Genomic DNA, 26,984 nt, shown 5'->3' with positions numbered 1-26,984 from the left:
TGAGAATATCACTCTGATATACTTTTAGCAATTCCTCTTCTAATAATTGTGAAAGATGCAGTCAGCAAATTTTAGTGTTTAGTATATCCCTGTAAAACCATAATATTAATAATTGGACATGAGCTTGTATTAAGAAAAACCCTGCAACATTCACTTAGTGAAGTGTACGCTAGCAATACCCACAGACCCTTCTGGAGATAGTACTCCAAGGGAAGATGTTAAAATACATGTCATCACCCTTTTGAGTAAGTAAACGAGTGTGCACCAAGGCCCTGCTCCTGTAAACAGTTACACATGTGCTTAATTTTACTACTTTGAATAGTCCTGACTATTCACATTAGTAAAATTAAGAATATGTGTGTTTTCAGGATTGGTGTCCCAGATATGTGGTTTGCCTTATTTATTTATTTAATTTATGTTACTATAGCACTTAGATGTGTGAGCGTGGGTAAAGTTAGCATGATACCATGATACCTGTGCTGCAATCACATCTCAGTTTGCAGTGTAGTCTACATAGTCTACTCCAGAATTGCCAACTCTCATGAGTTTAACATGAGTCTTGTGATATTTCATGTTTTCCTTTAAGCTCCACCTCTTGGAGGCATGTGATTAAATGAGAATCTGAGTTCTTATTTAAAAAAATTGGGCAGCACCTAAGACAAGGGGTTCCTGGTCCATGACTGGGGCTCCTAGATGCTACAGTAATACAAATAATAATAATTAATTCATAATTCAGGAATAACAATAATAAAATAAGTTTACAGACCTCACTTTTGCAGAATAAAGCTTGAAAATATGACCTGAATGCAATATAAGGTGTAGAACAGGTCAGGGATTTTGCAACAAAACATTTTTTATCACAAGATGCTGATTGATGATGACTGAAATGTTTTTGTGGGAAAGAATTGGTTTTGACAAATTTTTCAGGTCAAAAACACTTTTGGGAAAATAAAAATTGTTGGAATGTGTGTTTCAACATTTCAGAACAAAACATTCTGGGTTTCAAGTTCTAAATGACTTTTCATTTCAAAATGTCACAATTATAATATTTTAAAAAAAGAAAAAGTGGTCAAAATCTAAACAAAATATATTGATGTTATTAAAATGAAACATTTTGATTGACCCAAACCAAATTTATTTTCAGATTTTCAGTTTGCACAAATGTTTGAGAAATCACCTTTTTGTCATGATTTGGAACTGGAGAATTTTTTTGAAATCTCAAAAACTTTGTGGGACAGGAAAACCATTTCCTGCACAGTTCCAATGCACAGCTCAAAATCCAAAGAGCAAATCAAAAAGAAAACAAAATCTCATGCTTTTCTGGGGCGGGGCTCATGATTTTTGAATGTTTGGAATTTGCAATATTGGTACCCACGTCTACTCTTTGCTGGGACATTCATGCCAGGCAAAATAATTCCGAGTTCTCTGGCTCTCCAAATGGCAATTCACACGTATATAATTATACATTCAGGAAGCAGATTAATATGTTCCTTCCATTGCAGTTAGAACTCAATTTCACTTTGAAATTCTAAGGAAGTGGATTCCATTTGATTGCATTCAGCATTCCTGCTTTCAGTTGCTGGAGCTATTTGAAAGGAGCACATTGCCAAATTAGCTGATGATCAGTGTCAGCTGGTTGAAAGATGCATTACAGGTGGTTTTATCCATTGTTGCTGTGTATTAGAGACGCTTACTTTATAATATTATGCAGCATGTCAATGTCCAAAAAATAATATGAATTAAATTCATTTCCAGCCTTCAATTGTCCTAGGAAAGTACATTACTGTTCTTACTATAATCATAGCTGTGGGCTAGCCTGTGGCCTGGCTTGGGTGGCTGAACAAAGAGGAGTAAATCACCAACTTACTCAGTTGTGCCTGCTACTAGAATCACAAGAGGGCATGAAGGGCACGTCAGGAGAATTATGTTGCACTAGGGACTTTAGACCTGGCACAACGTATTTCCCCCTCACTCCCCCCCCCCCCCCCCCCCCCCGAGTAGCAAAAAAACGGGAGGCAGATCCTGACTTCTACAGTCATAGGCTGCTCCTGGGGCACCGTACCAATGCACTGACCCTTGTTCAGGGCTTGTCACAAAGACATGATTGAGTCCAATGTTAGCAATTTCCATGTTAAGGTTACTACTAATTGATTTTAGTGCTAATGTTTTTGTAATTATTTGCTATCTGCTTTGCTATACTAGCAGATATGAACATTTTCATTCTAAGGCCTTGTTTTCAAGGGGTGGAATGTGGTCAATTGATCTATAAAAATAAATTCTCTCAGATGAACCACAGTGTGAAAAGTCTTAAACCCAATGACTCTGGGGTTTTGGTCTTTTATATATTTGTAAGAAATCTGCATGGAGTAATTTCTTTGGCTTCAAACACTTTTATGGGCCCCGATAACTCAAAAATGACACCAGATGAATTTTAACAAGTGCTCAAAGTTACAGACTGGGGCTGAATGACTGAACTTAATGGTGATTTATACTAAGGTATTTCTACAACATCAAGCATGAACACATTATTCTTTTGGGACTAAATCCTGCACAACATTGCACAGACCCGGCAGTGGAGGGGATGATTTAGAGCAGCATGTTTAGACTAGGTGGTTGATTTAGTTCTGCAAGGTCCTGGGTTTAAATCTTGTTTAATTTGTTAATATCTGTATTGTACTCGGTGTCATGGGTAACACAGTTTCATCATTTTTAGTTAACAAATAAAGTCATCCCTAGGTCCTGGACTCTAGCCGTGAACAAGTGGGTAGAGGGTGAGCACAGGTCCCCAGCAGCTCCACTCCTCATGTGCAATAGGGAGAAAGAATTTCCTGTGGGGCAAGATAGGCACAGATTTCACAGTCTGAGATCAGGAGTAATGAAGAGGAAAGGGGAATTCGTGATGAGAGATTACATGAGGGTGTTTGTGGGAATGTTTGAAGGATGAAAAGAGGGCTGGTTGGGTGGTCAGGGCAGATGGGGATGGGGCACTTTATTAAATAATTAATAATGAGTAAGAATGAATAACCATGTGATCAGTGGAACCAACAACTGGATGTTCCTTGTGAGATATTTTCTTTTGTGCAGTGTGTCAAATTCAATTAGCAACACATACTAAATAGTAGTAACAAGATTAAAGACCCTTTTCATGGTTCAGTTATAAAAGTAGCTCTTAATCCTGCATGCTGACTGACAGTGCAATATTTAAATGAAAGCTTTTCACTACAGCGCCCAGCCATAAAAGCTGTTTTCACAATTTGAGACAGAAACAACCTAAAAGGTAAGAAAAAAAGAAATACAAGTAATATTTTGTCCTTGTTATTGTTCTACAATAATGGACAAGATTGAGCTAGTTGTTCAAAGAAACCTAAATGAAATAAGATCATATTTCCAAGTTGTTCTTTTAGCCAGTTAAAAACATTTCTTTATACATTGGAGGCAACGCTACATATTGGAGGCACGCCCATTTACACTGCCTGAGGATCTGTCTTGGCATAAATAAATGCTTTTAACTGGCTAAAAGAAAAACTATTTGGCAAAATGATCTTATTTCACCTAGGCTTCCTTAAACAATTAAGTAGACCACCTTGCCTAGTGTTACTTATATACATTTCTTTTTCCCAGAAAAAACAAAAGTCCTCACTTTTTTTTTTTTTTTTTAGTAATATACATTGACTACAGAGCCTGTCATTACCTTCTTCAGAAAGTTGGCATCATTAAAATTCTTACTCCATATCTTCTCCAAGTTTAAAGTTGGGTCATATTTTTCAGGTTCAGAGAGATTCTGAACTGCATCCAATTTCAGTTCTTCAAATATAAATGTAATTACTGGTCAATACTTCTGGATAATTTATATAGCTGCTGAAACCATAAAACATTTCATCAATTATTTTTACTTCAAGTTTGAATTCACATAGGGTTTTGAATTTCTGACCATAAAGTAACTTTGTCCCAAGTCACCCTTTGTTCCTGATAATAACTAAAACATGCTTCAGTGCTCATGAGATGAAACTCTTCAGCTTTATTGCTTCATAAAGTAGAAATCCTGATATAGATATTATTAAATATCAATAAATGACTGTAGTTTAAAGATGCTTAGGGAAATCTGTTTCAACTGATAATTGGGAAGGGGAGAGGAAAGCAGTGATAAGGTCAAGAATACTTAACCTTAGATTGGTATTATTCCCACAAGCAGACATATGATGAATACCTGGGCATTTTAGATGATCTATGGAAATGCATTTACTGCAATTAAGCAACCCAGTGTTGTAGCATGAGTGCATATCGAAGAGATGTTAGCACCCAGGGCCGGTGCAAGAAAGTTTCGCGCCCTAGGCGAAACTTCCACCTTGCGCCCCCCCCCCAGCCCTGAGACGCCCCTCCCAAGGCAGCTCCCCCACCCCGGGGAGCCGTGCAGCAGCTCCCCACCCCAGCTCACCTCTGCTCCGCCTCCTCCCCAAGCATGCCACCCCCACTCTAATTCTCCTCCCCTCCCAGGCTTGCAGCACCAAACAGCTGATTGGCGCTGCAAGCCAGGGAGGCGGGAGAACTGGAGCGGTGACCGCGCGCTCGGGGAGGGGGCGTAGGAACGCTGTAAAAAAATTGGGGGCATCGCTTTTTGACGCCCCCAAATCTTGGCGCCCTAGGCAACCGCCTAGTTTGCCTTAATGGTAGCACCGGCCCTGTTAGCACCAAAACTTATATTGTGTATTGTTTATCTATTGCTGTTATCTGCATTTTCCTGCCTGCAAAGCTATTATGGTGTGTGCATGCTCTTATGAATTGTTTTGTTGTTATTATTTTGTGCTTGGCAAATGCATACGTGGCTATGGCACTTAAAGATAAACAAGAACAATAAGTCCTAAGGAATTTACAATTAGGACAAATCATGAATGTTGACATCGGGTGAGAGGGAGGGATGAGGGATAACCAAAAAATTAAAGGATTGGGAAAATCCACTTGGCAGAAGCATTATTACAGGAATTCACATCAGCTGTGATTCCACATTTTCCTTTCCTTTTTGTTTGTTTGTTTGTTTGCTTTTGCTGGTGCGTGTTTGTTATAACATCAGGTGGGAAAGAGGGAGCAGATAGTGCCAATGGAGAGATCAGGGATAGCACATTCCAAAAGAACTGTGTTTCAAGGAAGAATATGATAGCAGAGGGGAAGATCCCTGTCTAACAGGGGAAAGGAAGTAGTATTCTATTCTGTTCTACAGAAGTTCTTCTATTATGCTTATCACCATAGTATGTGAGTGCCTTTCAGTAATGTGTTAAGTAATGTGACTAATATCTGTCACATGTTTGTTCTCTCGTACTCTTCCCAGGTGGAGAAGTGTATGTAGTAGAGTGTCTTGTTTTGTTTGTTTTTTAAATAAATATGCACATTGCTATTTATGTAAGAGACACCACCGTCAAATAAATGTCTTTCCCTTGGAGTGGAAGGTGATGAGGGTTGTGATGGTCATTAGTTCCTCAGAGAGTTCATTCCACAGTCTTGGACCGGCCCCTGAAAACGTTCTGTCTCCCACACAGATGAGCTTTTTCCTTGTAGAGAGTTCCACTGTGCCAGAGAAACAGAGTTGTCAATTATGGTCTTCATCTCAGAGCTTTAGGCAAATTTTTAGATATCTTGGCCCAGGCTGGGGAGCACTTTGAAGTAAAGGACTGAGATCTATCATCCAAACTGATTCAAAATTGTATGGGAAGCTAGTGTAGAGAGTGGAGGACAGGTTTGATGCCTTGCTCGGAGAAGTGCTGGACTGTTCTGCATTAGCTGAAGTACATAGTGCTATACTTAGGGTTGTGTCACTGTTTCCATTATAAACCATCATCTTTACAATCAGGTTCACTGCCCCTCCTGTTTTTTCTCTCTTGGTCTTTCTTTTCTCTTTCCCCTCTTCCTTGCACCTCTTAGTGCTCTAACATTCTGAACTTCAAACTTAGACTCTGATTACATCAAAAATGGGGAGACCCTTCTGCCCCTTCCCAGGTGTTCACCCACTGGCTCCTTCCTCTAATTCTTAGAAACACCGGAATAGACCAGGAGGCTGGACTGTAAATATCACTTTGGTTTACCATTAGAAACAGCAATGGTGTGAGAATGAATGAGGTGAAAACAACTTCAAAACTCACTGTTATCGGAGCAAAGTGTAAGACTCACTTCTGTTGTGTAGCTTTCCCTGAATGTCACTACAACAAAAGAACTAAGATACAAGAGGAGGAATGTGGAGAGAGAGAAGGGGCTGGCCATTTTAGCAGGCTTCAGAAAGGTGGGTCAGTCTCTCCAGGTGGTTCACGGCCCCTGCCAGCCAACGACAGCTTTCTGATCTCCTCAGAAGAATCTCAACTCTAAGAAAAAGTGCTGGGGTTGGCTGGGAGGAAGCAAGGGAAGATACTATAAAATGACAGATGCAGGCTTCTTCCTGCTCCTCCTCCCTCGATTGGGTTAAATCCAGGACATATTAGAGTGCTCTATATTTTAGCATTGAAGGAGGAGAACCACTGACCGCTTAAGGTGGTTGTAGCCTTCTCCCTTTTCATTGCTGCTGGGACAAATTGTTGGCAGAAGATATCTTATTTGAAGTTCAAATTGCAGCCACTTGCCAAAAGATTCTAATTTCTGTCTGTGTCCTCACTGGTTCCTTGCCATTGAAGAGTGAGGGATGAAAATAATGGAGAGAAGAAGAAAAGAGGGGAAGAAAAATGAGTAAAGAGAAATTCTTCCCAAACATCTACAGAGAAAAAATAAGGAAACCAGACTTTACAATAGGAGGGTCATTATTATGATGTGCTTTGTGTAAGATGTTCAGATACCAGTGAGGTGCATGGTATAAGAGCATAGAGAGAATCAGACAGTACTCAGTTTCTTGGTCTCATTTTTATTTCACTTAATTCCTATCTGTAATATAACACCAGTGATGTATATCCATAATTTATATCTGTAATCTATATCTATACAGCTATGTCTATTTTCATAGATGGAAATAAAGATATTTGTGCTGGATAAAAATGGGACTAACAAAATATTTCATAATCTATTTAATTGTAATAAAATTTGACTGTTTAGCCTCTTTACAGTGGTGGTTCTGGAGATTGTGAGAAAATTTGCTAAAGGGAGTAGAAATATTTGAGTTGGCATAATAGTTAAAAAGAAAGGATTCAGAGCCACAAGAATGTTAAAAGTTTCTTAAAAATTGATAATACCAGAAAATCTAAAGAGATCTTCAATGAAAATTATGATGAATTATTCTTTAGACTGTTCTGAAACCATGGAAATTGTATTTCTATCACTGGCATGAAAACATTCATTTATGTCTACCAACATGTTATTTCCCCCCTTTATCTCTTTTACCTAATCTAGATTTATATTTTTGAAAATAACATCTACTATCAACCTGATGTAAAGAGTAGCTCATTGCGACTGACATCCTCAGGAAAAGAAGGAATCATTTTTAATGGAATCGCAGACTGGCTCTATGAAGGTAAGGTGGATATATATAGCTATTTATTAATACAGGGAAGAGATTCTTGTACAAAACCTACAGGAGAAAACTATTCATTCCAGGACAATGGTGTCTGAAGCTATTTTGCTTTTTCTCTTCCTATTTTCTTGCAAAATTGCCTTCAGATCTTTGCATTAGCTCATATTTTATATTGACTCATTTGCATATAGTTATATTTTCTAGAGTGGGGGACGGTCCCCAGAGTGCGGGCTAAAGAGCAATGAAAAAGCCCCGCAGCCTGAGCCCCACAAGACTGAGTCGGCTGGCATGGTCCAGACGCAAGTGTCTAGTTGCTGTGCAGACATACTCTTATGCTTCTTTGAAAACCCGAGCTCAAATGGACTCTCTGAAATAAGAATGGTAATTTACATTCTATAGAGGTTTAAATGCCTGTGTTCAAAAGATTACCCACCTCAGGTTTTAATGGATTCCATTAATGTTTTGTAAGTATTTTAATAGGTCAGTGAAGTTCAAAACCAGGGAGAAGAGCATCTTTAGCATGGAAGATCATTTTAAATGCAGTTGAGATACTGCAAATCTAATATGATTGCATATAAATTGGTGTATTTAACCATATAAAGTTAATTAAATCTGACAGAGCAGATCACCTTTTTGCTAAAACAAAGTATTGCTTGGGTCACTTTCCTAATTATTCAACATTTTGCTAGGCAACCTTGGGCCAAATTCTGCTAACCTTAGGGTGAACTGCATATATTCACAAGACGGTAGCCTGTGTGATATGCTCTGAATTGGGGGCAGTGTGGAGTTGCACTGTGCCAAAGATAATTCCAAATGACTCCTGGAGATCTCCAGATTCACACTGCTCCCCTTTACAGAGTGCAGTATATTCCTTCCCACCCTCTAACCCAGGCAGCTGACCAGCTCTGCTGTTCAGCACATTGGGCAGACAAAGTTATGGCTCTGCCAATTCTCCAGTCTTTTCTGGGCAGTATGCATCCCTGGGGAGTAGTTAGAGGTCATCCTGATATTTATTTAGGTCATATGGGAGGGAGAGGGAGCCTCCACCTAATGAGTAGGTGAAGTCTAGCATAAGAGAAGCCCTGGTAAAGTCAATTGGACTATACTAAACATTGTTAAAGGTTACTCAAATATACTTACTTGTGAGTAGTGTAGTAGTGAGTGAAACAATTCACAAGATTAAGAGATAGCATTGTAGAATGAGTGAAACTGGGGGAAAGAAAGAGTCAGGCTTCAGGGGGGACTGGGGTGAAGTTGCTAACAGACAAACTTTGGAGCTCTGGCATGTAACACTGGCCAAGATCTCTTTCCTAAGACTGTGCCAGCCTGCCACATCACTTATGGCTAAGGAAACACTCACTATAAGTAAGGATTACAAAATCTGGTTCTTAGTTAATAGAGAATGAAGTAAGAGATTCTAATGCTCTTGTAGATCCTTATGGCAAAGCTGCACCTATTGTTAAGACCAGATACTGTGAGAGAAATAAATACATTAAAATTACCTGAGTATATTGACTGCAAAGGGCCTCGGTATTTGTAGTATTTGTATACAGTAACTAAAGAGTAACAAGACCAATTTCTGTCATTTATGCCATGCCAATGCGGCATTTTTCAATTTCAACTTGATTGTGCAGATCAGAAAATTATCTGTTATAAATAAGGTTGGCGTGCATTTTTAGAAACAAATTTTTTTATTAAAGATAAATAGAATTGTTGACAGTACAAATTACTTTCTTACATAAGCATTAAAAGACAGGGTAAGAAATATAAATGATAAGGAAGAGAAGTAACTAGTTGAAAATGCACATATTAATGTTACATTTCCCACTGATACTCTGCCTGAGCTTTGCACATTTGTATGTAAAATAGCGCATGCACATACATGTGTCCACGCTTTGAATGTGCTCTGTACAATTCCAGCACCTGTGCGCTCAGAGGTGTTAGAATTTCCATTCACAAAACTCACTGGGACATACGCTCATATGACGGTTTGCACCAGCAAATACATGTTTGTATCCATATGTGCAATTTTTCCTGCAAGTGGATATGTAGGGTTGGAAATCAGGCCCATTAACCTCTCCAAAAAACATGGAGGTTGATTTTCAGCAAGGCCACGACTTTTCCTCTGTTTGAATATGAAGGAAGCCAGACACACTGATGCAGAGGTCCTGTATTTCCAGTTTACTGTTTCAGTTGCTCCTTGTTAAACCCTGTCAGGACAGCCACTGGAAGCCACTTTGTGAGGGGCTCCCCCACCACAGAGGGGGCTCTGTGGATCAGGTAATATCCAGCAAAGGTTATACAGCCTGGGGGGGTGGGGGAGCCTGGGCCTGTGAGCTCTGTGTGACCTCTCTCAAGCGATTCCACCCATTCTCAGGCTGTCCAATTCCTGCCCCATAGCTCTGATGGAGGTCCTGCTCCCAGAGAGCGGTCTCCATGGATTCCTAGGAATAGGCTATGGTGGAATGGAAGAAGCTGTTTCCCTCTGCCACACACACCATCTCTTTAACAGTTGTGAGAGGGTGCACATGGGGGTTTTTCTAGGCACAAATCCCCAGAGCATATTGTGTCATTCTGACTCTTTTCTTCTTTCCTAGGTAACTTGTTAATTTAAGCAGTACTCTGCAAGCAGTAGATATAGATGAAATATCGTGTGGTGACATCAGGCATATAGCTGATTGAATACTGCACAATTATATTAATGGACATCCAGATGAATTTAATAGCCGCTCATTTTGACCTTATTTTTGTGACTTTTTCATTTGCAATTCACAAATACTCATGTTCCTGGGCATTGGTTTACAGAAGTATTTGGGAGTGTCTGTTCTTTGTGTGAATATCCTTATTTAAATGCAAACAGCGGTGTTTTAGAACAAACAAAAATGTTTGCTATATGAATGTTCATCATTCATTATCTGTTGTTTTCCTGTGTAAAAAGGTTTGTTATCCAGGCAGGGAGCAGAAAGAATATTCTGTAACTCAGGCAATCGATCACAAGTGAACAGCAATTAGTGAATATTCTGAGTGGACAGCTTGTGAATACTCCAAATTTCGGTTTCCAGACACACAGCTGAATTTTGTGTACAACACAATGTTCACTGAAAAAGTACAAATAGTAAATTAGCTAGTTAAACAAAATCAAAGTCTGATCACAGACTAAAAGTAAAAGAGCTAAATTAGTCAGATCTAGTGCTGGGCAGGAACTGGATTTTTCATTTGGCTGGGAATTTGGTAATTTAAAAAAAGAAAGAAAGAAATCTATTCCAAAACAGAATACTCCCCCCAAATCAAAATTTCATGCAAAATGAGATTCAATAAAACTGAAGGTTGTCCCCAAATTAAAGAATAAAACATAAATAACTGGATAGAATGATACTAGTGCTAAAAATGCCTTTAAATGCCTTTAAATTCTATTGATGCAAATCATTTACAAAAAGAATTTAAAAATGGATAGAATTATATTAGGACTAAATATAAGGAAATAATAATCATCTCACTTATGCAGGTAATTCCATTGATATAATTGGGAATTCTCATCTGAGTAAAAACTCATAATTTAGCCTATAATGGTCCTTAATATTCAGGCAATTCAGTCCAGGATAATGTTCAATATTTCTTTATAATTACAACAGCTGCATTGCAACAAAGCATAGAAATTATATAAAATGCAAATGAATGAGTTGGTAATCTGAATGACACAACAGTTACTTCTATGAATTTCCAAGAATATGCATCTGTTTCAGAGGAGCTTCTTCACTCTCACGTTGCCCACTGGTGGTCCCCGGATGGAGAAAGGTTGGCATTCCTGATGATAAATGACACTTTGGTACCAAACATGGTTATTCCTCGGTTTACTGGAGGTCTCTATCCCAAAGGAAAGCACTATCCATATCCTAAGGTAAGTAAAGTCTAAGTGCAATCTACAACCCTTGTGCACGGTTCAGTGAACCGACTGATAGCATTCTGCATTACTGAAGGACTGTTTCTACATAGTAAAAGAAGCTGCTTGTGTTGATGTGGCAGTACGGGGAATAACATTCAGAGTTATGCTATTTCAAATAGGGTTATAAAGCTTTTTGCTAGACAGAAACCATTAGGTCAGGATGGGACATACAGTCTGTTTCATGCTAATTTATGATTGGTATACGCTACAGCTTTTGAATGAAGAATGAAATGATCAGAAGGAGTCAAGAAAAAATGCTGCCAGAATTGCCTTTGAACAGCACAGAGTAGCTGCAGGCTGCAGTGAGTGTTTAGCTGCATTTATATAGATGGATGAAGCATAACAGTTTTCTGATAATACAGAGTATCATAGTATCTGACTGCTACTTTTCATCAAACGATGGTATTATTAACACGGGTGAGAGGCCTTGGTTGGATAAAATAAGCAGTGATATGAACCTTCCCCAAGTCTTTAAACTGAACAGAACCAAACCTTTCAGTGAGGTTCAAAAATGTGGATAAGGAGCGCCCATCTTTTGTGATGAGGAGAGATCTGCAGGTCTAAACATGAGACTCTCTGATACCAGAATTAGAATCCTCCTAATTTCCTGTTTGCTCTCCATAAACCCTCTCCCGCTACCTCAAGGTTCCCCTGCTCAAAGTCTCATATTCGCTTACTTTTGTTAACTCATATATTGAGTTCCTAAACCTGTGGGAGCCTCTTTGCTGGGCTCCAGCTACCATACTACTTTATCTGTAGCTCACCTGTATTGCTTAAGTTCAATATACAGACAGGCTGAAAAAGAACATACTAGGATATTATATATAGAAAAGACATTATAGTCCTGATTCCCCTCGCCTATAAGCAGGCTTTATGCTAGATAGACAGATATATATATATATATATATATATATATATACATATATATATAAACTGGCTTATTTTTTAACTCTGTGAGAGGCAACAAAATGTAAGTAATTGTGGCAGGGTCTATGGCCCCTTTAAGGGACAATCTGCAGCTTACAGTCAGAAGAGCCTGGGCACAATCAAGAGGCACCCTAGCTCACCCTGGGGGCAAGACTATATATAAACAGGAAAAGGAAGCTGAGGAGGAGAGAGAAAAGACTGGAAGCAATGCTGGTTGCTATGGGCTGCAGGCCCACTCTGACTTCAGGACACTAGCTTGACCTAGGCCTTAGTGACTTTGTTTTCTGACTATGAGTTTGGTTTCACTTAGGTAAAAGCCTTAGAAACTTGGTTAAGCTGCTGCTTCCCCAATCTGATGCCTAAGGGAAATGGAGAAAGCTTATCTGCCTCCTAGAAAAATAAGAAAACCAAGGGCATTAATTTGGAAGCCTTCTTAAAGGGGAAGATTTTCTTTGTTTCTTTGTTAGTTTGGTTTTGGCCTCTCCTTGTTGAATTCTATGCAGTAAAATGCAAATATGCAGAATGGGAGCTGGCTTCTTTGAAGGACATACAGTGATTGCTGAAACACCAAAACAGCATAATGTGCAGTAGGTAGGGATTCTCATAAAAAAATGTTAAACATTCAAAACTTGAAGAAAGTAGCAATAGTTCAGATTAAAGATTTGGGTATGATTTTCAAAAGCGTTTAAGTCCCATTTTCATAAATGACTTGGGCACGCAGAAGTCTAAGTCCCATTGATTTTCCTAAGTCACTTAAGTAGTCTTGAAAATGTTAACCTTGACTCTTCTCCAATTGAAATCAATTGGAGTTGACCCATTATCTTTAAAGGAAGTAAGATCAGACCTTAAAAATACCTATGATTTTCTTAAGAAACAGCATTCTTGAATGGTAATTATGATTATTATTTAGTATTTGTAGTATGATAGCACCTAGGAGCACCAGTCACACAATTCTGTCAGCTTTGATGGCTAAAAGCAATTAATCAACCAAGAAAAAATATACAAGGAACTCTTTAAAATTAAAAAAAAAGCACTACAAAGAAGTGAAAAATCTCAAAGCATTAGCAATTCAGCACAAAAGAGATGCACAATATTATTTCAGTAATCTCATTAATGAAAAACATTATCTTCATTTAATTTGTCTATTCAATAACAATTTAGCTTCCAGATAAACATCATTTATTAATTAAGCTTGTGGTTAGGCAACATGGATAGATAAAAGTTGTTGTTTAACACAGGATTTCACTTTACATCATGCAGAAACTGTGACCTGCTCACATGGGGTCTGACTCTGCAATCCTTACTCACACACAGTAGTAATTACTCAAGGCAATAATCCTGTGGAGTGTAAAGGAGTAAGTACAAGTAAGGGTAACAGAATTAGGACATCTGTAGGGTTGACATGCCTGGAATTAAATGTGCATTACATTTTCCATACATAGGAGCATATAATGGATGATATAATCCATTGACAAAGAGGTAGAGTGAACCATTTTTGAATTAAAAAAAAAAAACAAAAAAAACACCCCGTGTAAAGTTTTTGCATATATTTTTCATTGTCACTGCTGTTTCAATTCCCAGTTCTTGCCAGAAGTGGAGGTGTGGGAAAGCCATTATGGTGGCATTTCTGACCTCACTGGAAGCTGAAAGGACTCAAAATCTCACACAAAATATTTCCCCTCAAAACCTTCAGTTACACACCTATGCACCATAACTCACATGAGTCATCCCTCTGCAGTTAATGGAACCTACTCACATGAGGAAAGTTACCCATGTTCTTTTGTATTTCAAAGATCAGTCCCTAATTTTGCGGACACATGAACATCTAGAGACTCAACCTAAGTGATCCTCTAAATTTCATGTTTGCCTATCATTGGTTCACACATGCACCTGTCTGCTGTCCTGCACCACTTAGATATGGGCGGACATCGGGTTTGGGCTAGAAATGTGATGAGATAAGTGCAGTTTCCAAAGAAAATGTGTGTTGGTATTTCAGCGAGGCATCTTTTAAAGACCACACTGGATCTGTAAATATCCCTACAATGAGCCAAGCGTACACAAGCTAGTTTTTAACTAGAAGTGGTAAAAATTGTGGGTTTGATCATTTTTTCTTGACCCATAAATAATTTTGCCCATTCTGCATGAACAGGAAGTCCCCTCCTCTGCAGCAGCGTTGCCTCTTCTTCTGCTTCCCTGGGACTCCTTGGAAAACTCTCTGTGGGTCCTGGAATTTGCACAGTGGAGAGGGGTGGGGCAAGGTGGGAGTAGGGCAGAATTAAGGGGGTTTACAGCCTTTACCCACTGGCCCTGCGGAGCCCAAACTTAACATTACTCAACTTTCTGACTCCTTTCCCCCACACACAACCCACCTGAAGAGAGTAAGGAGACTCTGGTGATGGTCACCACCTGGAGAAACTCTACTGGGGATATGTTGCCAGAGAATGGAGATGGGAAGAGCCTGTAATGGAACTCTGGAGCGGCCATGGATTGAAGTACAGCACATCACACACAGGGTCTTGACTTCCTGTGGATCCTCAGTCTTTATGACCTTGGCATATGATCTGTTCTTCGGGGGGGGGGGGGAGAAGGGAGGGACCCTTCCTCACACCCTAAAAAAAAAAATTGGGAAGAAATCCAATGAAGATTTGTTCTTCCCTAGCTCCCTACCATTTACCTTAAATTATCTGTATCCTTTTTTCAAGAAGATGATTATCCAGCACAAGATTACTTTAGGGATGCTATTTTAAGGAGAACTACATTTATTTCTGTGTGAAACACAGGCTCAATAGTCAGCCATGAATGATTCTAAGAAGACATGTTTTAACAGTTCTAACAGCTATTGAGTGAATCCACATAGATACCTAGTAGCTTGATCCCAGAATAAAAAAACCTTATCCAGATCTATAATCCATTTTAGTCTGTAAAACTGAAAAGAGGATATGATTTTAAATTTGTGGAAAATGCAAGCAGGAGTCCAATTACCACTCCAAATTAACTGAGCATTTCAGAGCTACTCAGAAGCAGGCAAACTGCAAATAGATATTTAATTATTTTATTTTACAAAATCGTATAAAATTTATATTTAAAATCTAGTATTTATTTATTGTGGTAGTGCCTCCGAGATCCAGTCATGAATCAGGACTCCACTGTGCTAGGTGCTGTACAGATACAGAGTAAAAAGATGTTCCCTGCCCCAGAGTTCACAATCTAAATCTAAATGCAAGACAAAAGACAACATGTGACTACAACAGGCAGATGGAGGAGCACAAGGAAACAATGAGACAACATTCATTACCGTGATAGGAAGTGATCTGAGTAATATCTATATTACTGATAATGTGAACCTCAAAATATTTGAAGGTGCAGGATACCATCTGATCTACCTTCCTCTCCTCCCCCAGACATTTCATCCACCACCACCAATCCTATTTATCACCCTCTCTTTGGTTGTTCCCCTTTTGTCAGCAGCAGTCTTTAGAGACGTGAGAGATCCTAATGGTTCTTCCTTGGCTGTCCCCTAGCATGAATGTACACATTTGAATATTAGATCTATTACTAGAACATTATTACAAAGCTCATTTAAACTGGATTTTTAACTACCCAACAAGAAAGAATGTCAGCTGTGCTTTCTTGGCATATATGCATGTTCATGCTACAAGTTTCACATGGTCTTATGTTCTGGAATCTTAGGGCTAGTCTACACGATGCAGCAAAGCACTCTAGAGGGGTGTGGATTGTAAAGCAGTCTAAGGTGTTGCAATCTAACTGCCCCATATAGATCCTGCTGGCAGGCTCTTAACAGGGCTACGTTAATGCAAACTAGATACCTTTTAGAGCACACCATCATGGTTTGCATAGGGTAGCTAGAATTCATCACATTAGAGCACTCTACAATTCACAGCCCTCTAAAGTGCTTTGCTGTGTAGACAAGCCCTAAGTCCTAAACACCATGAGGTATATTCTGCCTTTGAACATGCACAATTCTGATAAAATGTTAATGGGATTTCCATCTACATACAGAACTCACAAAATACTTTCTCAATTTCTGTCATGTGACTGGTCAATTTTTTTGCATTACGGTATCTGTCTTCAGTGAATAGCAGCATGATGGATAGTATGTGATCAGTACTTTGGGGTTTGAGCTACATTTTCAAGTGTGTAGCTGACGTGACTGAGCAATTCATGGGAGATAGTGAGACAGAATTTTATTGTTTTCAATTGAAGATCGCTTTAAGGGTTTTCAGGTTATGAAAAACATATTGAAATATATGTATTCCTTAAGTATATTTAGCTGTCAGTATTTCCAATGTTACATGCTAAAATTTCTACTTTCTTTTTTTTTTTCAAAGGCAGGTCAAACCAACCCAACGATAAAGCTGTTTGTTGTCAATCTATATGGACCAACACATACACTGGAACTCATGCCGCCTGACAGCTTTAAATCACGGTATGGAATTTAATTGTTTTGTGAAACTCACGACTGCCTCTGAGACCATCTCTTCCTTTATACACCAACACAAAAGCTCAATGTAACTGGAAAGCTCTTGAACTTCATCCCCAGGGCTGACCATGGTGATGGGCACAGTATAAGAACCTGAATAGAATAGAACTCCATGGGATGGGCATCCTTAGTGGAAGTCCCAAGGATCTAGAATGTGAACCTTTCTGAGATCCTTCAGAGCCCAAATTCATTTTTGATTTAGTTATTTATTGCAATAGGTATTTATCATCAGGGAGCTAAGATTCTAGACAAACGGTAGAGGGCAGAGGGTTGTGAACAGAGATTTTGCTTGAGGTCAGTGTAGAACTGAATTATGCCGTTTGTTTGCCCTGTTCCCACTTGCTGGCAAAGTTAGTTTCAGTTTCTGTGATGCGCCTGGAAAATACAACAATGAGTGCATTACGAATAAATAAAATAAATAAATTTTCAATAAACTTTTTTTAAAATGTAAAGTGATATATTAGGAGCTCTTCAAATCATTAGACATAAAGGATTTAGTTTATTCCTGCTGCCTGTCAGATCCAAGCAGATCACATGAACTAAGCTGTGATCCTGTCAGATCACATAGGCTAGGCTGTGTTGGATTTTGTCAATGCTTGGTAGAGAGATCTCTGGGCATAAGTAGTTGCTTCAGGAAATAGGGAGATGATTTACCAGGTGTGACTCCTCTTCCTTTTGAGTCAGTACAAAGTAGTGACAGCATGGTGCTGCCAGGAATTGTCCTGCTGAAGTTACTGTCTTTTGCATGAGGCATAAAGCTGAGTTCCTGACCCCCTGTGCTTATTAAAGATCTTTTGGAACTTTCTTTAAGGATAGGAGAGTTTTAATTAAAGTCTTCTAGCCAAATTCCAATGTATGTCGTTATATTCTGCCAGCCTAAATTCCCATTGCAGCTTCAGCTGGCTATGATATTCCACTTCACTTCCTGCCCTACATTGTTAGGCAATGCTATTTAGTGCTATTGGACAGAGTTGACTGCATTCTAGAGGTAAGGGAGGCACTCACTGTGTATCATCACCTTGCCCTTCATCATAGAACAGTCTGAGGCTTATTTAAATATTATTAAAATAGTTTGAGATCTCCAGCTAAAAGGTGGTAAATGAGATAAAGAATTATGTTACCACTAGTCCAAAAAACCAGGGAATACACTTTGTTGTTTCTGCAGTTCCTGCAAAGCCTTAACAGTTTTATGGTTTTTAACGGTTCTTCAAAATGGCCATGACATTAACACTATGGGACTGAGTTATCACAGTTTCATACTGGTATAACTTCATTGACATCAATAGAGCTACACCAGAGTCCTATAGTAATAATTCAGTGGTGAATTAGTTCCTGTCAGTTGTGCATGCTGTCATGAATACTTACTGTTTTGATAAAAGGAATGATTTTGAATGGACTGTGCTTGCTGAAAATAGATTCTCTCTCTGAAAATGGAGCCTTTTATGAAAGACATGAACACATACCGAATGTTTGCTAACTGTTCACTGGTGAAAGCAATAGCATACACCCTTTGAAAAGAGCTAAAAAAAACCCCAATAAACAAAAAAACTGGAGAACAAACTCTTAAATAAAATGGATGAAAATAGTTCTTTAAATCTTATAAAGCCAGTGAAAGTATCAGTTATATACAATGGAGAAATCTTCAAGAAAAGAAAAAAGAAGCACATAAATTTGCCGGTTTTGCTCTAGGTTTTGCAAATTCATTCTTGCTCCTTAAGTGATCTATTTCTCTCAGAGTAAAACAAAATTGAATTAATTGAATGGATATTGACATTGTTCAGTCTTTCTTTCCATCCTGAGCTGTAAGGCTTGCAACAACTGAATTCACAGACTGTCCTGTGTGGTCCTACAGGGATTCACTTCCCAGAGCTTGAGTCTTTGGTGTGAAGCTCACTATAGCTTTACTAAGACTAATGTTAACATTCTCTTTGGGATACATTCAGTTAAAAAAAATCCATTCTGCTGTTGCATCATGGAAACCAGAGCAAGGCTGTGAAAGCCTGGAAAAATCAATTTTAATTTTACCTATTCAAGCATAATGCCCTAGTTATCGAAAATAGAAAGTTTACATAGGTATGAGTCAAGCATCATTTGAAAGTTGTGATCTGTAACTGCATTCAAGTAATCTGAATGTTTGTCAATCTGAGTCATACGTGCACATAAAACATGTACAAACATGAGAGAAGCCAAGGGTTGGGCAGGCCTTTTCTAAGGCAGAAGGGTTGTTTAATGATTCTGATGCTTTAGCACAAGGGTAAGCAACCTATGGTACGTGTGCCAAAGACACCACGCGAGCTGATTTTCAGTGGCACTCACAATGCCCGGGTCCTGGCCACCGGTCCGGGTGGCTCTGCATTTTAATTTAATTTTAAATGATGCTTCTTAAACATTTTAAAAACCTTATTTACTTTACATACAACAATAGTTTAGTTATATATTATAGACTTATAGAAAGAGACCTTCTAAAAACATTACAATGTGTTACTGGCACGCAAAATCTTAAATCAGAGTGAATAAATGAAGACTCGGCACACCACTTCTGAAAGGTTGCCGACCCCTGCTAGTATTAACTTGTTTCAGCAATCAGTGTTTTGCAGTCCCATTTGTAATAAGATCAGCAAGGTGTTTCTCAAAAAAAAGGGTCATGGGAGCCTTTAAAAATTCACTAGAGTTTGGTTCACCTTTAGGGATTTTTTTTTAATAGAACTTTCAGGGTAAAAATCTTTCTGAAAATAGATACTGTGCATGCCTTAACCACTAAAGGTGAAATGTACTTCTCTATGCTCCCCTAAAGTCTCATTTAGGGTTAGGAATTTAGGCCCAGATCCTTGAGTCCAGTTGAACCATGCTCAGTGCAGGATCTGAGAGGGTGGCAAAGCATGCCTCTGATTTAAGGAGCATCTAGAATCTTGTTAGATCCCTATCATAAGTGAGAGCAGCTTCAGGGCTGCTCTAACCTATCCTGACTGCAAAAGCCCCCTTGGAGCCTTCTGCCAGCCCAGAATTGCTTAGGTGCTCTGGACATTCCCTGTATACGTGAGGTTGTTGGGGGTGGTGTAGACTGGCAGTATGAGACTGGGATTTACCTACGCAAGCGTGTCCCAGATGTGCATCTGAGGTAAATTACTGACTATTTTACACTGCAAAAGTGGTACAAAGGAGCTGGAGACCCAGTGCCAACAATCTCATCCTTAAAGTGTCTGTGTTCTGAAAAGTAACTGCAAAAATTGTATCACTCAATGTTTCTATTCACAGTGTGTAACTAGATCCATTCTTCTTCAATGACATAGTTTTTTACTACATTTTATGTCTCTCAATTTCTTGGGGCCAATACAAGGAGGAATGTCTGTGCGATACACAGAATTGTTGACTAAGAACCAAATTCTGTCCATGGAATGGGTGTTTTGCTCTTGATTTTAATGGGACTAGGATCAGGTCCTATGTTCCAATTGTAAAGCCAAATCTCAGTTACCTATACCTTTGCAGGTTTTGAATACAGATGTCAATAGCACAGTCAGGTAGGAAAGCTGTAACTGAGAGAAGTTGGAGAATTTTTATAATTGGTGATAGGGAAGTAGGAAAGACCCCAGCTAGATTTTCAAACCCCAGGTTGAGTTTTAGGACTGGCAGTTAGTGGGGGAAAACAACAAACCATCCTGTATTTATTAGTTAAATTTGATCTGGAAATCACTGAGGAGCAAAAAAGAGAACCATACAACACCATTGTTAAGGAATCACAATTTAGAGTAGAGCTATGCCTTAAGGGACATCACATAGGTTCGAAGGGTCTTGGACTTGAGCTGGACCTGTGCACAGGGCCCAAAATATCTCAGCTATTTAATTTGTTTCCTTTTGGGATCACCCCACTCCTTTTCTCTTAACCTTGTTGAGCTGGATGTTCTGTCTCTATGGCACTCTCATTCCCTTCTGGTCTGGGGAACGCTAATGATCCTACTGTGGATAATTGAACTTTTTAAAAAACTACATGATATTAAATCAGTTTGTTCTTTAAAAAAAATATTTAAATACCCCCAATATAATTTTAAATGCCTGACAGAATGCTAAATGTCTGAATTTTGGTTTTATATTTCCATGCTAAACCATATAATAAATGACTCCCAGACTTGGATTTTGTATGACAAATTTCAATAACCTCTCTGGTTATTTTTTTTTCTAATCAAGTTATAAACACTTGAAAAATTGAATTTGTGTAAATGCAGATAAAATGTAATAACCCTGCTGCCAGACTCCACTACCATCTTCATTGTTTGCAGTATTTCCACATCATCGGAGTCATTTATAATGTATTTTCTGTTTCTGAATGAGGGAGATGGGGTAGTTGGATATTTTGGGGGAGGAGTAGTTTTTGTATTTATGTCAGTGTCTTTACCTAATTGTTGGTTTGGAATGGAAAGATTATTTGATTCTAACCATTGATAGGAGGATGATTTTGTGGTGAAAGCACAGGATTGGCTGTGAAGAAACCCGGGCTCTATTTATAACTGGGCAAAATGTTTTGGCTGAAATGTTTTTTCATCTATAAATGCAGATTCAGGTCAACAAACATTTTAGAAATTTGTGTCAAATGTCATAGAATCATAGAACTGGAAGGAACCTTGAGAGGTCATCTAGTCCAGTCCCCTGCACTCATGGCAGGACTAAGTATTATCTAGACATCCCTTAGAGGTGTCTGACTAACCTGCTCTTAAAAATCTCCAATGATGGAGACTCCAAAACCTCCCTAGGCAATTTATTCCAGTGCTTAACCACCCTGACAGTTAGGAAGTTTTTCCTAATGTCCAACCTAAACCTCCCTTGCTGCAATTTAAGCCCATTGCTTCTTGTCCTATCCTCAGAAGTTAAGAAAAACATTTTTTTCCTCCTCCTTGTAACAACCTTTTACATACTTGAAAACTGTTATCATGTCCCCTCTCAGTCTTCTCTTTTCCAGACTAAACAAACACAATTTTTTCAATCTTCCCTCATAGGTCATGTTTTCTAGACCTTTCATCATTTTTGTCACTCTTCTCTGGACTCTCTCCCATTTGTCCACATCCTTCCTGAAATGTGGACACAATACTCCAGTTGAGGCCTAATCAGAGCAGAGTAGAGTGGAAGAATTACTTCTTGTTTCTTCCTTACAACACTCCTGCTAATACATCCCAGAATTATGTTCGCTTTTTTTGCAACAATGTTACACTGTTAACTCATATTTAGCTTGTAGTCCACTATGAACGCCAGATCCCTTTCCGCTACCGGTACTTCTTCCTAGGCAGTCATTTCCCATTGTGTATGTGTGCAACTGATTGTTCCTTCCTAAGTGGAGTACTTTGCATTTGTCCTTATTGAATTTCATCCTATTTACTTCAGACCATTTCTCCAGTTTGTCCAGATCATTTTGAATTTGAATCCTATCCTCCAATGCATTTGCAACCCTTCCCAGCTTGGTATCGTCCACAAACTTTATAAGTGTACTCTGTATGCCATTATCTAAATCATTGATGAAGATATTGAACAGATCAAGGCCCAGAACTGATCCCTGCGGGACCCCACTCGTTATGCCCTTCCAGCATGACTATGAACCACTGATAACTACTCTCTGGGAACGGTTTTCCAACCAGTTTTGCACCCACCTTATAGTAGCTCCATCTAGGTTGTATTTCCCTAGTTTGTTTATGAGAAGGTCATGCAAGACAGTATCAAAAGCTTTACTAAAGTCAAGATATACCATGTCTACCGCTTCCCCCCATCCACAAGGCTTGCTACCCTGTCAAAGAAAGCTATCAGGTTGGTTTGATACAATTTGTTTTTGACAAATCAATGCTGTCTGTTACTTATCACCTTATTATCTTTGAGATGTTTGCAAATCGATTGCTTCATTATTTGCTCCATTATCTTTCCAGGTACAGAAGTTAAGCTTACTGGTCTGTAATTCCCTGGGTTGTCCTTATTTCCCTTTTTATAGATTGGCACTCTATTTGCTATTTTCCAATCTTCTGGAATCTCTCCCTTCTTCCATGACTTCTCAAAGATAATCGCTAATGCCTCAGATATCTCCTCAGTCAGCTCCTTGAGTATCCTAGGATGCATTTCATCAGGCCCTGGTGATTTGAAGACATCCAATTTGTCCAAGTAATTTTTAACTTGTTCTTTCCCTATTTTAGCCTCTTCTGATCCTACCTCATTTTCACTGGTATTCACTGTGTTAGTCGTCCAATCACCACCAACCTTCTTGGTGAAAACCGAAACAAAGAAATCATTAAGCACCTTTGCCATTTCCACATTTTCTGTTATTTTCCGCCTTCCCCCCCCATTGAGTAATGGGCTTACCCTGTCCTTGGTCTTCCTCTTGCTTCTAATGTATTTGTAAAAAAATGTTCTTGTTACCCTTTATGTATCCAGCTAGTTTGATCTCATTTTGTGCCTTGATCTTTCTAATTTTGTCCCTACATACTTGTGTTGTTTGTTTATATTCATCCTTTGTAATTTGACCTAGCTTCTACTTTTCGTAGGACTCTCTTTTGATTTTTAGATCATTGAAGATCTCCTGGTTAAGCTAGGGTGGTCTCTTGCCATACTTCCTATCTTTCCTATACAGCGGGATAGTTTGCTCTTGTGCCCTTAATAATGTCTCTTTGAAAAACTTCAATTGTTTTTTCCCCTTAGACTTGCTTCCCATGGGAACTTACTTACCACCTCCCTGAGTTTGCTAAAGTCTGCCTTCTTGAAATCCATTGTCTTTATTTTGCTGTTCTCTCGCCTACCATTCCTTAGAATCATGAACTCATCATTTCATGATCACTTTCACCCAAGCTCCCTTCCACTTTCAAATTCTCAACCAGTTCCTCCCTATTTGTCAAAATCAAATGTAGAACAGCCTCTCCCCTGGAAGCTGTCTCCACCTTCTGAAATAAAAAATTGTGTCCAATACATTCCAAGAATTTATGGGATAATCTGTGCCCTACTGTATTATTTTCCTAACAGATTCTGGGTAACTGAAGTCCCCCATCACCACCTGGTCCTGTGCTTTGGATGATTTTGTTAGCTGTTTAAAAAAAGCCTCATCCACCTCTTCTTCCTGGTTAGGTGGTCTGTAGTAGACCCCTACCAGGACATCACCCTTGTTTTTGACCCCTTTTATCCTTACCCAAAGACTTTCAACAAGTCTGACTCCTATTTCCATCTCAACCTCAATCCAAGTGTATTTTTAATATATAAGGCAACACCTCCTCCTTTTTTCCCCTGCCTATCCTTCCTCAGCAGGCTGTACCCTTCTATACCAATATTCCAGTCATGTGTATTATCCCACAAAGTCTCTGTGATGCCAACTGTGTCATAGTTGTGTTTATTTACTAGCATTTCGAGTTCTTCCTGCTTATTCCCCATACTTCTCAGATTAGTATACAGACATCTAAGATACTGATTTGATTCCCCCCCAGTTCTGTCTTGTGTCTCCCATATCCCTGCTATAACAGCCTCTGCTCCCCCTAAATTCCAAACCTTCTCCAAGGTCTCCATGTTCTTGACATACCTGTGGGCTTTGGTCACCTGCCCCCCTTGAACCTAGTCTAAAGCCCTCCTCACTAGGTTAACCGGTCTGTATCCAAATATGCTCTTCCCCTTCCTCGATAGGTGGACCCCATCTCTGCTTAGCAGTCCTTCTTCTGGGAACAGCATCCCATGGTCAAGGAAGCTGAAGACCTCCTGGCGCCACCGTCTTTGCAGCCAGGCATTCACCTCCAGGATGCATCTGTCTCTGCTTGGGCTCCTGCCCTAGACCGGAAGGATCAAAGAGAACACCACCTGCCCTCCCAACTCCTTCACCCGTACTCCCAGAGCCCAATTTGCCAAATTTTCATTCAACTCCTCCCCCAAAATCAAAATGTTTCATTTTAACATTTTCAAAATGAAACATTTAAATGTTTCAATTTGAAATTATTTTTGTTTAGAAATGTCCTTCAAGTTCATGGAAGAATAAATAAATAAATTCCTAAATCAATATGAAACCTTTTGTTTCAGGTCGAATTAAACTTTTTGTTTGACTTGAAATGATTTTTTTTTTTTACTTTTCAATTCATTGTCTTCCTCCCACCCCCCACCAATTTTTCAGAACTACCAGCAAAGCAACAAATCAATGATTTCCACAGCTCCAGCTCTAGTCCTAGCCCTGCTTATAGACTTGTTATGTGACGGGAGAATTCGTTCCACCCACTGTTCCCTCATGTGTAAAATGGTAGTAACAATACCTACCTCACAGGCTTGTTGTAAAGGAGTAATCCATTAATATCAGCATAGCAAATGGATGGAACGTGTTATGTAAATGCAAAGAACTAAAGTATTGTAATTTAATCATAAACATTATGGTCATCTGATCCTTCCCATTTAATATTTTCAAGTCCTTAAGCCCTTATCTGTCATTAATTTCCTATTTAAATTAATATTTATGTTATTTGTGTGTATTAGGGTGGTACTCAGGGGTCCAAACTGAGACTGGGAACTCATTGTTCTAGGTGCAGTGCAAACACGTGGTAAAAGACAGTCCCTTTCCCAAAGAGGTTAGCATCTAAGTAGACAAGAGAGACATAGAACATAAGAACGGCTATACTGGGTCAGACCAAAGGTCCATCTAGCCCAATATCCTGTCTTCGGACAGAGGCCAATGCCAGGTGCCCCAGAGGGAATGAACAGAACAGGTAATCATCATGTGATCCAACCCCTGTCACCCATTCCCAGCTTTTGGCAAACAGAGGCTAGGCACACCATCCCTGCCCATCCTGGCTAATAGCCATTGATGGGCCTATCCTCCATGAACTTATCTAGTTCTTTTTTGAACCCTGTTTTAGTTTTGGCCTTCACAACATCCTCTGGCAAAAAGTTACACAGACTGACTGTGTGTTGTATGAAAAAATACTTATTTTTGTTTGTTTTAAACCTGCTGCCTATTCATTTCATTTGGTGACCTCTAGTTCTTGTGGTATGAGAAGTAGTAAATAACACTTCCTTATTTACTTTCTCCCCACCAATCATGATTTTATAGACCTCAGTCGTATCCCCCCTTAGCCGTCTCTTTTCCAAGCTGAAAAGTCCCAGTCTTATTAATTTCTCCTTATATGGAAGCCGTTCCATACCCTTAATTGTTTTTGTTGCCCTTTTCTGAACCTTTTCCAATTCCAATATATCTTTTTTGAGAAGGGGCGACCACATCTGCACGCAGTATTCAAGATGTGGGCGTACCATGGATTTATATAGCGGAAATATGATATTTTGTGTCTTATCTATCCCTTTCTTAATGATTCCCAACATTCTGTTCACTTTTTTGACTACCACTGCACATTGAGTGGATGTTTTCAGAGAACTATCCACAGTGACTCCAAGATCTCCTTCTTGAGTGGAAACAGCTAATGTAGACCCCCATCACTTTACATGTATAGTTGGGATTATGTTTTCCAATGTGCATTAGTTTGCATTTATCAATACTGAATTTCATCTGCCATTTTGTTGCCCAGTCACCCAGTTTTGTGAGATTCTTTTGTAGCTCTTCACAGTCTGCCTGGGACTTAACTATCTTGAGTAGTTTTGAATCATCTGCAAATTTTGCCACCTCACTGTTTACCCCTTTTTGCAGACCATTTATGAATATGTTGAATAGGACTGGTCCCAGTACAGACCCCCGGGGGACACCACTATTTACCTCTCTCCACTCTGAAAACTGACCATTTATTCCTACCCTTTGTTTCCTATCTTTTAACCAGTTACTGATCCATGAGAGGACCTTTCCTCTTCTTCCATGACAGCTTACTTTGCTTAAGAGCCTTTGGGACCTTTTCAAAGGCTTTCTGAAAATCTAAGTACACTATGTCCACTGGATCCCCCTTGTCCACATGCTTGTTGACCCCCTGAAAGAATTTTAGTAGATTGGTGAGGAATGATTTCCCTTTACAAAAACCATGTTGACTCTTACCCAACAAATTAGGTTCATCTATGTGCCTGACAATTTTGTTCTTTACTATAGTTTGAACCAGTTTGCCCAGTACTGAAGTCAGACTTACAGGCCTGTAATTGCCAGCATCACCTCTGGAGCCCTTTTTAAAAATTGGCATCACATTCGGTATCCTCCAGTCATTTGGTACAGA

At 39.1% G+C, this 26,984-nt stretch overlaps 1 protein-coding gene across 2 annotated transcripts in view; it reads left to right on the top strand.

The window, feature by feature from the left end:
* DPP10 (dipeptidyl peptidase like 10) overlaps nt 1-26,984 on the top strand; it is a 427,130-nt gene that overhangs the window by 349,398 nt on the left and 50,748 nt on the right. For both annotated transcript variants that reach the window (XM_026647418.1, XM_026647420.1), the window contains exons 8-10: nt 7,360-7,480; nt 11,224-11,378; nt 16,700-16,797. In XM_026647418.1, the coding sequence (XP_026503203.1) occupies nt 7,360-7,480; nt 11,224-11,378; nt 16,700-16,797 (374 nt within the window). The remainder of the gene's footprint in view (nt 1-7,359; nt 7,481-11,223; nt 11,379-16,699; nt 16,798-26,984) is intronic.

This window comes from Terrapene carolina, unplaced genomic scaffold (genome assembly GCF_002925995.2).
Source record: "Terrapene carolina triunguis isolate 2854851 unplaced genomic scaffold, T_m_triunguis-2.0 Scaffold62, whole genome shotgun sequence".
Taxonomy (NCBI): Eukaryota; Metazoa; Chordata; order Testudines; family Emydidae; genus Terrapene; species Terrapene triunguis.
The sequence above is the reverse complement of the archived record's forward strand: the minus strand, read 5'-3'. Positions and strand labels throughout refer to the sequence as shown.